This window comes from Artemia franciscana, chromosome 18 (assembly GCF_032884065.1).
Source record: "Artemia franciscana chromosome 18, ASM3288406v1, whole genome shotgun sequence".
In the NCBI taxonomy this organism is placed as follows: domain Eukaryota; kingdom Metazoa; phylum Arthropoda; class Branchiopoda; order Anostraca; family Artemiidae; genus Artemia; species Artemia franciscana.
In genome coordinates, this window is record NC_088880.1 from 23121646 (window position 1) to 23135575 (window position 13930).

Here is a 13930-nt window from a genome sequence, read left to right on the forward strand (position 1 = left end):
TCGATAGACATAGTATCTTTTGATTTAGATCCACAGCATCTCAAACTTCCCTGAAGGTTTCACTGAAGTACCCTTAACTATCCCTGAGATGTTCATGGTATACCATCTTAACAACCTGTGGGCACATTATGTCTTTTATTTAGTTCAACACCCCACTCGACATTTCCTGAAAGTTTCAACTTAATAATCTTAGCCATTCCCAAGATACTGCAAATATGCCTTTTGACAACCACGATGCTTATGTTTACTTTTAGTCATCATTCCCATCAATACTCTCTGAAAGTTTCAATTTAACACTCTTAACTGCTCGTGAAATAGTGCAGATGCGTCGTTTCGCCAACCTTTTATGCAAATAGTGTCTTTCGACTTAGTTTAATATCCTTCTTAACAGTCTCTGAGCTTAAGACCCGTAGCTGATCATTGAATTAAAATAAATATGCCCATATGCTTCCTTTTGAGAACCTGGATTTATATAATCTTTTCATTCAGTTCAATATTCGCTGGAATTGTCACTTAATAGCCTTAGACATTCCTAGGGTATTGCAAATAGGCTCTTTTGACAACCTTGATGGAATTCAAGTCTTTTGGTTTAGTTTAATATTTGTAGTAGTAGTAAAAGTAGGAGCAGTAGTAGTACTAGTAGTAGATGTAGTAGTAGTAGTGGTAGTAGCAATAGTAGTACTAGTAGTGGTAGTAGTAGTAGTAGTAGTAGTAGTAGTAGTAGTAGTAGTAGTAGTAGTAGTAGTAGTAGTAGTAGTAGAGGTAGTAGTAGTAGTAGTAGTACCAGTAGTAGTAGTAGTAGTAGTAGTAGTAGTAGTACCAGTAGTAGTAGTAGCAGTAGTAGTAGTAGCAGTAGTAGTAGTAGTAGTAGTAGTAGTAGTAGTAGTAGTAGTAGTAGTAGTAGTAGTAGTAGTAGTAGTAGTAGTAGTAGTAGTAGTAGTAGAAGTAGCAGTAACAGTTGTAGTAGTGACAGTAGTAATGGTAATAGCAGCACTAGTAGTATTAGTGGAAGTGATAAAAGCAGCAGCGGAAGCAATCACAATCGTCAACAGAATAGTAGTAGTAGTTGCAAGTAATTGCAATTGCAGGTACAAGTAGTCGCTTACGCAAGAAGTTGCAGACTCAGTCACAAATTGTCACAGTTGTAAATAGTTGTATTTCCAAGCAGTCATAATCGCAGGTAGTGGCAGTCACAATTGTAAGTAGTCTTAGTCAAAAGTAAACGCAGTTGTTGTCAAAATTAGTCGCAATCATGAGTAGTGGCAGTTACAAATAGTCACAGTCTGGATCGTAAGTAGTTGCAGCCACAAGCAGTCAAAGTTACAAGTAGTCGCAGTCGCAAGTAGTTGCAATCGCAGTAGCAAGTAGTCATAATCGCAGTGGGAATAGTCGTTGTCGAAATCAACAAAACGGGTGTCTCTAAGTCTGATCAATGTCAGTTTTCTATAGCTAAAAAGTGCGTGGGATGGGGCTCGTTTCTCTTCGAGTGCTTTCGACTCGTAAAATGGACATTAAGACTTCCAATTTGCAATCGGACGAGCCCCCTCCCCCCCTAAGAAATAAGCTTCTACGACAACCCTTTTCATTTGAAGTGGCTGTATGTATTATTTGCTTTGAAAAAAATAGTTGTATTCGCAGTATACAAAACGGGCATATCTAAATCCGACCAATGTTAGTTCTAGGAATACATCTAAAAAGGGTAAGAGGAGGGGGTTAATTTCCATCCAATCATTTTTCAACATCTCTCTCAACTCTGAAATTTTTAACGTAATGCAATCAATCAGTTAATCAATCTATTTATTCAACAAATAAATTAGCCGTTAGCCGGCTAATTATACCCTTAGCAGTTCCTGAGGTATTGCTGATACACCCTTTTTTGCCCTCTATGGTACGCACGAAGTGCATTTGATTTCTTCAACGTCCCTCTCGAATTCCTGAAAGTCACCTTTTTACCCTAACTCTTTTTATAGGCCCAGGGTTAAACAAGCTCCCTTTTACAATAGCCAACCCTGTACGTAAACAGTGAACAACTTTCATAACTTACAGCTTTTACATCAGGGGCTATCGAAGGTCGTGTCCCCAGAGGCATAAATGTTTGACCTTGTACCATTTTGGCCATCTCAAAACTTTGATAGGATATCGTTGGGGCAGAAGGGCAGCTTAAAAGTGCGTGGGATGGGGAACAATACCCTCCAATCGCTTTTGCCCCTTAAAACGTGCACTAGAAGTTTCAATTCCAAACTGAATAGCCCTCCTCCCAAAAAAAAGCTTTCTACGACCACCTGTGTCATTTAAAATGGCCGTGGAAGAAAATAAATAAATAAATAGTAAATAAATAATGTATTGAAGTCGTGTGGCTCTTTACTACAGGCAGCGCTAAAGTATTCCCTCTGGTATAGCCAGGAAACTGACACAGCCGTATAAAGTGCCCTCTATATATACAGCCGTATAGAGTGCCGTATATATGTGCCCTCTTGTTTAAAACTCAGGCGACTTTACCCCGCAATGAGTTGACGTTATTACTATTGTTATCCTCTGGAAAATTTAAATAATAAAAAACAAGTTTTGCAACTGATAGTAAGGAGCAACATTAATGCTTAAAATAAACAGAAATTACTACATATACGAGGGAGGTTGCCCCCTCCTCAATATCTCACTCTTCACGCTTAAGTTTTTTTTAGTACTCTTGAAAAAGCTCCTAATTGTTCTAATTTACCGTCCATTTGTTTTTCTGGAGTCATTTTTGAAAAACAGGGACAAAAAGTCAAACCTAAGCGTTAAGAATGAGGTATTGAGGAGGGGGCAACCCTCCTTATATACGAAATAATTTCTGTTCGTTTTAAGTTTCAATGTTGCTCGTTATTTTCAGTGGAAAAAACTTGTTTTTTTTACATTTAATTTCTGATCATTTTTTAAATGATGCCAGTAAATTAGGCTCCCTCTTGGCGGAAAAATCCTCTAGACAATTCAATGCTGGTGAAAGTTTACACCGGACAGTTACCATTAACATCTCCACATGTAAAAGTGATTTAGCCAAGAGGAAGTAAGACAAATAAATAGAGTTTCTTAAAGGAATTCTCGCCAATTCCCCCAGTGCAAAGCTTGTTTTCTTCTTAAGTTAAAAATCCGATTCATCCGATTAAATATGAAGTTACTTTTTTTTTCAATTTTAGACTTACAAAATGTATCATTCAGTGTTGGTGCGCTCCCAACAGCATTGTCAGGCCGGTTTTTCTTCCCCAAAAAATTGGAGCAAGAAAAAAAAGCTATCCACCGCGAACGGTTGCGAAGTAACTAGGATCTTATTAAGCTTATAAGCGTATAATTTACTTAAGCTTCAGTTGTATCCCTCTTCAACTCTAATACTATTTTCTATGGATTCAAATCTGATAGTAACCCTGATGATGATAATGATGCAGAAATGCTTGTTAACTATTTTTAGTGGAAGTAACTACACAAACTAGTTTCAAAGCCAATTTTCTGTCGTTCCAGCTATTAGGCTACAACAATTCAGCTGGAGCGAAAAAAATTCTTTTCGGTAACTTTTTGTCGAATCTGGATACATCCAAAATAATCAATCGATGCAGCGTTGCCAAAGCGTTACAATTGTACCGCTTTTTGGTACAATTTAGAGGTCCTGGCACAATGCGGTACGTTTAGAAATTGTTTCGTACAATCAAATTCTTCGGTACATTTTGGTTTTGCTTGCTCCTTTTTGAATCTGATATCTGCTTCGAGTTTTAGATTAAGGAAAATTTTCTTCTGATGTTTTTCTTCTAACAGAATATTTTCAACATGCTCTTCAGCTGGCACAAATTGATTGCTTGCGGTACAATGTTAGTCAGAAAACTAGTGCTGCTTGTTTCAAAGCTTTGGCACCGCTGATTCTTAAATCACCGAGCTATTCCTTCATATGCTTTTCATGTCTTTCATTTCTCCTTAATTCCATTTCAGAACATTATTAAAAGAAATTTATTAATCCGAGATATTTTTTTTAATTTTAATACGCACCCCTGGTAAAATGCTAAAACTAGTTCCCATTTTAACTCAAGGCTTATACAAGATCACTAAAACTTATTATATTTGGTTTGAAATTTATTTTGATAAGCATCTTTTACGTAATTGGTAAATGTTTATAACACCTAGTTAATCATGCTAAGTTATACAGAGGGTGGTTGAAGCTAGTACATCTCCAGAATACTTTTACTATCAGAATCAGTTGATTGCCAATCATCTCACGAGACAAGACGTGGTTTTGTCTCATAACATGGGTATTCACTGGAAACTTACAACAATTGTTTTTGGGGAGGACTAGGGGGACGGTACTTATAACTTTAAGTTTGGGAGAAGGATGCAATTATTTTTATCTGGTTTTCACAAATGCAACAAGTTTTTTATGCGCTTCGTCTTTGGTTAGATTATTACTAATTGTTTTTAATTGTGTGTTTTCATGTGTTTTTAGTTGAGTTTTATTATTAATTGTGCTTTTAGCATTAACTTTTAAAAAAAAATTCTTTGCCAGTCAGAGTAGTTTGAAAACCAACATAATTTTTCTAAGGTTTGCTATGTTAAATTCGTAATGGCTCCCCTGCCCCTGTAACTGCTTGTGCACAGTGTGCAATGCAGTATCACTGTTGGTATATGCATGTATGTATAAGGTATCTGTAATTGAAATGAAACCCTGTTTATTTAAAACTGGTTTATTTTTGCGACAAGTTCACCAACGGTGAATTTGTTAATAATTGTTTTTTCTTATGAACTCTGGTTTAATATTCTTTTTTTCCAGAAATGGATTCTCTGGGAATGGCAGATAATTTCGTAAAAAGAAGAAACACCGAAAATTCCTGTCTTTCAGAGCCAGTGTTGTGCTTATTATCTTATTTTATTTATTTCGTTGCGTTATCTATATAAATTTTTTTATATTCGAGTAGATTAAATTTTGCTTCAAGAAAAAAGTGAATAATTTTCTTTAATTGGGAAGTCCTAGTTTTGTATCATTCAGTTTGTCATTTCACTAGAAATACTAAATTATGAGCAGGATGTATTTTCGAATAGAAGTCTCGACCTTACTAGCAAATTAAATAAAAAAAACAATTTTTTTTTAACTGAAAGTAAGGAGCGACACTAAAACTTAAAACGAACAGAAATTACTCCGTATATGAAAGGGACTGTTCCCTTCTCAACGTCCCGCTCTCTGCGCTAAAGTTTGACGATTTCTCTCAAATCTACTTTTTAAAACAGTGAAAAACTTTAGCGTAAAGAGCGGGGCGTTGAGGAGAGAGCAGCCCCTTTCATATACCCAGTAATTTCTGTTCGTTTTTGAATTCATGCATGTTTTGATTTTGGCTCTCTCCACATGAATACTTAGAACAACATTTGCATATTTTTTTTTGGCTAAATGTTTTTTTCTTAGTTTTGATCGGACGGTTTTGAGAAAAAAGGAATGGGGGAGGAGGATTAGTTGCCCTTCAATCTTTGGTTACTTAAAAAGGCAACTAGAACTTTTAATTTCTTACGAACGTTTTTATCAATAAAAAATATACGTAACTTCCAAATTAACTTCTATATTCGTATATTTTGATTACGTATATGAGGGGGTTTCCCCCCTCTTTAATACCTTGCTCTTTACGCTAAACCTTAAATTTTGTCCCAATTCTTTAAGAATGATCCCTGAATCACAAAGGCTGTAGAAGAAATAGTTGAAATTGCTAAAAATACTTTAGCGCAAAGAGCAGGTATTTAGGAGGAGATGAACCCCTCATATGCGTAATAGTTTCCGTTCGTTTTGTTTTAATACTGCTCCTTACTTTCAGTTGAAAAACTTTTTCATATTTATCTTTTCATTGTTTTTTGTTTTAAATAATATTAGAAAATCCTGCACCCCCTTTATGGAAATTGTCTCCTCCCATGACAAATTCCTCCAAAGAAAGATCCTCCCACGTAAACCCCTCCCCTCAATCCCCTTCCTATCCAAGAAAAAAATTCCCCTAAAAATATCTGTACACTTCCCAATAACCATTAATATATGTAAACACTGGTTAAAGGTTGTAACTTGTAGCCCCTCCCCCGGGGACTGTGAGGGAGTAAGTCGTCCCCAAAGACATAGTTATTAGGTTTTTCAACTATGATGAACAAAATGGCCATCTCAGAATTTTGACCTGTTGATTTTGGGAAAAAATGAGCGTGGGAGGGGGTCTAGATGTCCTCCAGTGTTTTTGGTCACTTAAAAAGGGCACTAAAACTTTTAATTTCCGTTAGAATAAGCCATATCGCAACATATCGACCACTGGGTCGATACGATCACCCCTGGGAAAAAAGACAAATAAACACGCACCCGTGATCGATCTTCTGGCAAAAAAAGCGAAATTCCATATTTTTGTAGATAAGAGCTTGAAAATTCTACAGTAGGGTTCTCTTGATACGCTGAATGTACTGATGTGATTTTATTTAAGATTATATGACTTCTAGGGGGTGTTTTCTCCAATTTTCTCTGGCTCGTAACTTTTGATAAGTAAGACTAAATTTGATGAAACTTATATATTTTAAAGCAGCACAAAAATTCGATTCTTTTGACGTATCTATTAGTATCAAAATCCCATTTTTTAAAGTTTCGTTTACTATTGAGCCTGATCGCTCCTTACTACAGTTCGTTACCACGAACTGTTTGATAAAAGTGGAAAGCTAACCAGAGACAGATTTCCTGGAACTTTTAATCTTTCTTTGTCATTTAAATATTTGGAGATCTTTTTCTTAGGAAAAAAATTAGTAAATATTTTTGGATAAAATCAAAGTAATAGTTTCTTTCCAAGATTCTGCAGACATTTTATATTGAGCATCTAGCCTCAAAATTACTAAACACAAAAGTGAATCCATAAAAGGGAGACACTTGGACGCTAACCCTGGTGAAAATTTTATTTTTTTCCACCAGTAATTCTCCGAGGAGTTTGAAAACTCTTTCCCTTTTCTAGTGTGTATTACAGTTCAATATCTAGATATGCCCATTGCCCCATCAGGAGCAAATGCACTATCGTGTGGCAGTGTTTTTCTGAAGGAAGGAGGTTACTTTAGCAGATTTTGATTATTTTTAAACTAATGGCGGCCACAAAATTTTTGCTTGATAATTTATTAACCAGTTTGTGAGTAACGACGAACTGCACTGCCTTTACATCATAGGCAGCTCAATAGTGCTCCCTAAGAAAAGAGTGAAGTAGGCTTATTATATTTTTTTCTTTCTTTTCTTTTCACTAAGGCACCTCGTACGGAAGGAGCTGTCGTTGAAGCTTCGAAAGACCTAATTTGACTGTAAATGGAAAGATCTAGTGTCCTTTTCAGAGTCACAGCATTGATTGGGGGGCAACCAACCCCACTCCCACGCCCTATTCTGTTGCCCTTCCCCCAACGACATCTGAGCAAAATTTTGAGATATAGCCAATTTGTCCAGCATAGTTGAATGGTGTTATACCTTTTCTGCTGGGGATAGCATGTTCCCTCACAGTCCTTGCAGTAACGGCTGTAGTTTATACACTTTATCTAGTGTTTACGCACAGGATTCATTACTGGGCAAAGGGGATGTGTTTGATCTCGTGTTTCCAAAAATGCAAAGGCTATTAATATAAAGCTTTTAAGGAGTGTTGAGCGGAGTGCTGAACCAAACAAAACATAAGTTGTGATGCAGTTAGCCCAAAGGTGTATTAGCAATATTTCAGGAACGGCTTCGGGTATGGAGTTGAAGTTTTATGGGTATGATGAGAGGTATGTTAAACCGACAAAAAGGCAATGCATGCATACTACTATTACTGCTAATACTACAACTACTGCTACTGCTTCTACTATGGCGACTGCTACTGCTACTATTGCCACCAGAAGGCAATATATACATGCTGCTACTAGTACTACTACTGCTAGTAATACAGCTACTATTACTACTACTACATCTACTACTATGATTACTGCTGCTAAGGCTTGGGGTATTAAGGATAAAATTTCAAGGAGTGTTTAGGGTGAAGCTAAACTAAACCAAATCACATTATTTTCGTGTATGTTGTCAAAAATACGTATCAGCAATATCGCAGGAATGTCTTAGAGTTTTCAGTTGAAAATGTCAGCGCATGTTGTTTATAGCACGAGTGGCATTTGCACTTCACTGACAGCAATGTGTATTTTCAGCAACAGCAGTGGATCTAGAGCAAAAATATTGGAGGAGGCCCAATGTGACAAGGGCACCAATGACAAAAATCTTGAGGGGACAATGCAACAAAAGTGCCAACAATGGACCGAATTGACAGATTTCTTCTAAAAAAGGGTAAAAAAAAAAGAAAAAACAGGAACAGAGGGTGTCAGAAAAAGTCCCTGGCCCCCTAGATCTGCCAGCGTTCACCGAGATCAAAGTGAAAGCAAAATAAAAAAGAAAGATGTTTTGTCAAATAAAAGCTCAAGGCCGTATCCAGAGTGAAGTGTTTACTGGGCTTCATCTACTGACGAACTACCGTCAGCGACACCTAAGTCTAAGTAGACGCCTACTGTCAGCGACAGGCTATAATTCTACTAGTAAAGAAGCTACAAAAAAATAGACAAATTTTGACACGTTTAATAAATTTTTTAGTAAGCCTTTAAAAAAAAATCTAGGGTGAAAGGTATTACCGTGCTTCAGCCTCCCTCCACCCCCCCCCCTTACCCAAACTTTAAATTTGATTCCTAAAAAAGCTACAAAAATATATATAAACATATTTTGATGCGTTTTATAAAGTTTTTATTTGTAAAAACCCCCATCCTAGCAAATTATACCCGCTCCCTCACAAGAAATCCTAGAAATGACCCTATAGAATTAAATTGCTGAAAATTTTTCTCAATCAAATGCAGTTTAGAATTTGTAAAACGAAAGAAAAGGGAAGGAAAGATACTAGTGGAATTCTCGTTGCCTAGTCTTTGACAAAGCATCAGAGAGACATCTTTAATGCGGCTAAGGGCAAGTTTGGCTAACAGAATGCTTGGTCGAATCAAGATCGAATTTTGGCCAATTAATTGGTCAATGATACGATAAGAAAAATACGTTCCCTTGATGACCGTATCTAGTCAGATACAGTCTAGACATAGACTGTGTCTAGACTGGTTTTACTTCGGATTGTTTTTTTTCTGTGTGATTGTGTTTAAGTGGTATGTTTCTTTGTTTTTTTTTTCTTAATCGTATTTGTCTTTTGTTTCAATCATATTTGGGTTTGAATTGTTTCATTTTTTTTTTAATCTTATCTTCTATGCGTGGGACTCCCTAGATGATCCCATCAGTAATCTCATCTTATCATAGATTCAGTTCTTTCTTTTTTTTTCTTTTTTTTTCAGTTTTATGTGTACGGATGGAAGGTCATGGAGCCGCTTATCCATCCACTGTTTGTAAAATGATTACTTTGTTTGGTGACCACGGCGATGTCAACTCTTTGGAAGAACATTTTTTTAAGACACAAAATAATCCTTTAGATATAGAAAGTATAATTAATAATTTCAGTTAAAAGTAGAAATCAGATAAATAGTGATTGGTTACTGAGAGTAAGTTTGTTTCGCAGTTGAATGGTTCTGCCTAAACGTAGTCATATTTTCTCTGTGCTTCATCTTAACATCTTAAAATTTACCCGTACTCGTGTAAACATGTCAGTGTTCAATTCTATATGTAAACAGTACAAATCAAATCATCATCATTTCAAACTTGTTGAGACATTTTATACATTCCGGTGTACACTCGGCATTAAGGCCGAGATCGGACAATTTCCTGACTTTTTAACATTTTCCCAGCATAGTAACCAGAGACTGAAAAAATCTATGACATCCTCTTTCCAACCTGTACTATCAGTCATCTGTTCTCTATCATCTTCGGGTATGTCCTGTTGGACGTGTTCTAAAATTCTGGCCAACATTACATCAACACCTTTCCTATGTGAAAAAGATCTTAGAGGCTTCAATTCATATTTTGGCTTTATACGCTCGCAACAGTCTCAATGTTGTGTGGGGTTTGCATCTATGATGGTAGCAACCTTATCAAGGCTTTCGCCAAATAACTTCATTATTGTTTTTTCATCTGCAGAAACACTATTATTGTTATCGTCATAGGTGACGCCTTGACTATTATAATTCAGTCTTCTTGATGCTTCTTCTAATGAAGTAATAGTGCTAATGAGTATGCGCCTGTTCCTATTAATAGAGAGAGTAGTGGCTCCATGACTCTTTTTTCTAGGCCAGCAACTGGTATCAAGAGTCAAATTGAAGCTGGAACCTATGCCAGTGCTACAGCGAAACCTGCTAACACACGTAAGGTTAAAACGGCTCAGGCAGCTGGAGGTCGTGGTTCTCTTTCACATGGTCTTCAAGGTCCAAAATGCACTGTGGGAGCTAATATCAGGTCTGTGATTCCTAATATGACGTCAGTCCTGCAAACTAAGGTATCAAAGCTCTTTGTTAGTAGATTTGCTCCCAAAACTACTGAGGACACAGTTGCTAATTTTGTTTCAAAGAAGCTGAAGTGTCCAGTATCTTGCTCAAAAATTGTGACGGCCAGTCCCAACAGTGCTTCGTTCAAGCTCGTTGTGTCAGCTGCGCTACGTGCGAAAGTGGTTTCACTTGAGTTCTGGCCTACCGGTATCCTTGTTAGGACTTATTATGAACCTAAGCCTAAAGTGCCCACTAGTGAGCCCACGCCTTTCTTTTCGTTTCTTTTGCGGTGAATGCTGCGAAAGCAGGCGATGGCTTTTTGAGGGGTAGGCCGAGAGGTGGGTTAGCCATTCTTTGTAGAAAAGCTTACTCCCACCTAACATCTTTTCCATTCCCCTCAGATAAGAAACTGCAGCTAGTCTGCCTCCGTTGTGATGATCAGGAACACTTTTTTGTTAATCTTTATATGCCAGTTTGTTCAAGTGAGAATTTGCTTGAATTCTCCCTGTACTTAGGTAAGTTAGTATCGTTTTTATCTGATAAATATACTTGTGTTTGTTTCCTGGGTGATTTTAATGCTAATTACAGCCCAGAAATTATTTTCAGCCGTGAGCCGAAGGCAGTAATAGCTAAATTACTTTATTAAGCATGCAAACTGTTTGCATGCTTCGTTGATGCAAACGCGGCTTTCGACCGAATGAACCTTGGGAAGCTCCTTGACAAAAAAGTTACTAAAGGAGTTGACCGTCGTATCATTGAAACTCTTCAATACTGGTTTGAAGTGCGGCGTTTCAAAATCAAATGGAGTGGTTATTTCAGTGAGTTTTTCTCTGTTTTGATTGGCGTGCAGCAAGGTGGGGTCCTCTCGCCGTCGTTGTTTAACCTTTATGCGGATGATCTTAACCTGCGTCTGTCACAAACTGGGCTTGGCTGTTTCATTGGTGGTGTTTGCTTCAATAACCTGAGTTATGCTGATGACCTGGTTATTTTAGTTCCTACAGTGGCTGCACTTAACCATTTACTTTCAATATGTGATGAGTTTGCATCAACCAATGATATCGTGTTCAACACAGCTAAGACCCTGTGTATAGCGTTTATTCCCCGGGGAACTCCTTTGAAACATATCCCTATGGCTTGGCTTTCTGGAGTGTCATTACCTTTTGTTGGATCCATGGTGGCTCCTACTCTGATTGATGAGCTTCATTTTAAGGCGCTATCACGTTCGCTGGGCTGCAGGGCTAACTTACTCATTCGTAAGTTCGGGGGTTGCGACCCTTCTGTAAGATGCTTTCTTTTCAGAGCTTACTGCACTCCATTGTACGGTCTATCTTTTGTACAATCTCTGTCTGTTATGTGAGAATTCTCTTTGGGTTCTTTATAACAATTTTTTACGGTGGCTTCTTATCTTCCTTTGAATTGTAGTGTATCTGGAATGTTTGTTGGTGGTGGCCTCCCATCTTTTCCTGAGCTGCGTAGAAAATCTTTTGGTCAAGTATAATTTACACACAACAATTTTTTTCTGTGTGTGTTAGTGATTTATTTGTTTTGTTCTATGTAAGGGGTCCTAGTTGGTCATAAGTTTAATAAATAAATAAAATTATTTATAGAATGGAATATTGGTAAATTTATATATTAGACTGAATACTGGTAAATTTACATTGAAAAACGTTGCATTTACTTTAGATCACTTTTTGTGCTTTAATCGATAAAAACCACACAGCAGAACTGATGCAACTAGGGTCAATTTCAAGATGGATAGCAGATGACATCTCGTTGGTTAAATTTGTGAACGATTTTTCTTTTCCTGTTGTTTCCCTTTTTTAAGTTCATTTTTTATAATTCATTTTCATTTTCTTTGTTCGTGCTTTCACTGTTCATTAACACTAATTTGATAGCTGTTACCATTCCTGAATTAGCTTGAGATAGTAATTTTTTCACTTGCTTGCCAGTATTTTTAAAACATATTTTTTTTTACTACTGTGGCCCTTGGTTCCTCTTTTACTAGGTTGCACCTACCCTCTGCAACAATGCTCTCACCGGCTAAAGAGAAACAGGATGAAACCACCCAAACCAGCTATAAAATAACAGATGACAAAAGTTAAGGATAAAGTAAGAAGGAGCAGTTTGTGTTCCTGTAGGAAATTGTTTTCAAACCTTTTAAAACAACCTTTGATAAAAAGGTGTTTTTCATCGCATGGCGCTTTCGGCAACTCCTCACTTTTCATAGAATTTGGCTTGCAGCATGATTCTGGATAATTGGTTTCAAAAAATACTTCACTTATTTTCCAGAAAGGAAGGAAACCATTTTCTGGTTTTGCAGCTGGATAATCCAGCCCACAGCATTCCAAAGACGTGTGTATAGTATCAACAATTGCGTTATAGGGCATTAAAGTAAATGGAAAAGTTAAATTCCGATCATAGTTAATCAGAGCCTCCTTGTATACAAGGTTGAAAACTGATTCTCGTGTCTCTGAGCTGATTATAAGTGTCAAAGACAGAATTCCTGATGCAGTTATGAGACTGCTAACAAACAAGAGGCTACCTGTTTTGTTCAAGAATAAAATGCCAAACATTAAGAATAAAAGAAACACCAGCAAAATTATACTGGGTATGGCCGGACTTATTTTGGCCTGCCAGGAAAAATATATATATGTGATTGCAATAACAATAACTGGAATACAGCTAAAAATACAGCATAAGTACCTCCCAATTTCATTCAAACTTGAATTCATTGTTAAATCTATACAATGTTAGATTGAATCGTTTTAAAGGCCAAATTGGATCCCTAAAGCTTTACATCTGTCGAAAATTAGTGTTCTCAAAAATAATATGATTGTGACAGGATTCTCTTTGCGAGTTTGATAAGCTTTCTTTTGCTCTTAAGAATTTTTCTTGTCAAAAATCAGACAAGCGTTTAGATAAAGATTCACAAATAAATCAGTTCACAATTATAGGGTGTTTTGGAATAGTTTTGATGCCGTCACTGAAATGGCTTTCATTAATTTTAGGCTAAATCATGATTTTTTTTTTTTTTAAAGGGAGGTACCTTGTGATTTTAGGAGAATTTTCATTAAGCCCCTTTATAAGGAAGGTGATAACAGCGAGCGTGGTAATAAGAGATGCATTACATTGCTTCTGGTGGAAGCAAATTGCTTAGTGTGAAGATACCACATTAACTTAGAGATTCTGTAGATAAAACCTTAAGAGGAGGTATGTCGACCAAAGTTTCACTAAAAAAAACTCCTTCCAAGAAAAGTGATAAGAGTGAATAGATATATGCTTAATGGATATATGAGTCAACTTCTTCCTAAAGTTAATATAGTCAGAGCATCCAAATAGGAAGGAATCATCCGAGATGTGCTCCTGGGACTAAAATACGAAACCGCATCGGTTATCATATCTTGACTTTCATTGTGAAAGTTAAAGCCTGTTCTAGATATAATTTCCATAAATCGCACCATTGCTCTTGCTCTGATTATTTATCTTGTCATTGATGAAAAGTTCAAGTATCACT

At 36.7% G+C, this 13930-nt stretch overlaps 1 protein-coding gene across 1 annotated transcript; it reads left to right on the forward strand.

Annotated features, from left to right (window-relative positions):
• Positions 1–11113: 11113 nt before the first annotated feature.
• On the forward strand, positions 11114–11773 carry LOC136038403 (uncharacterized). Its single transcript, XM_065721475.1, has one exon. The coding sequence runs from the start codon at positions 11114–11116 to the stop codon at positions 11771–11773; it is 660 nt and encodes a 219-aa protein (XP_065577547.1).
• Positions 11774–13930: the final 2157 nt, after the last annotated feature.

What these genes read in the sequence shown, in the direction of transcription:
- LOC136038403 (XM_065721475.1), top strand. Translation starts at nt 11,114, where the DNA reads ATGAACCTTGGGAAGCTCCTTGACAAAAAAGTTACTAAAGGAGTTGAC.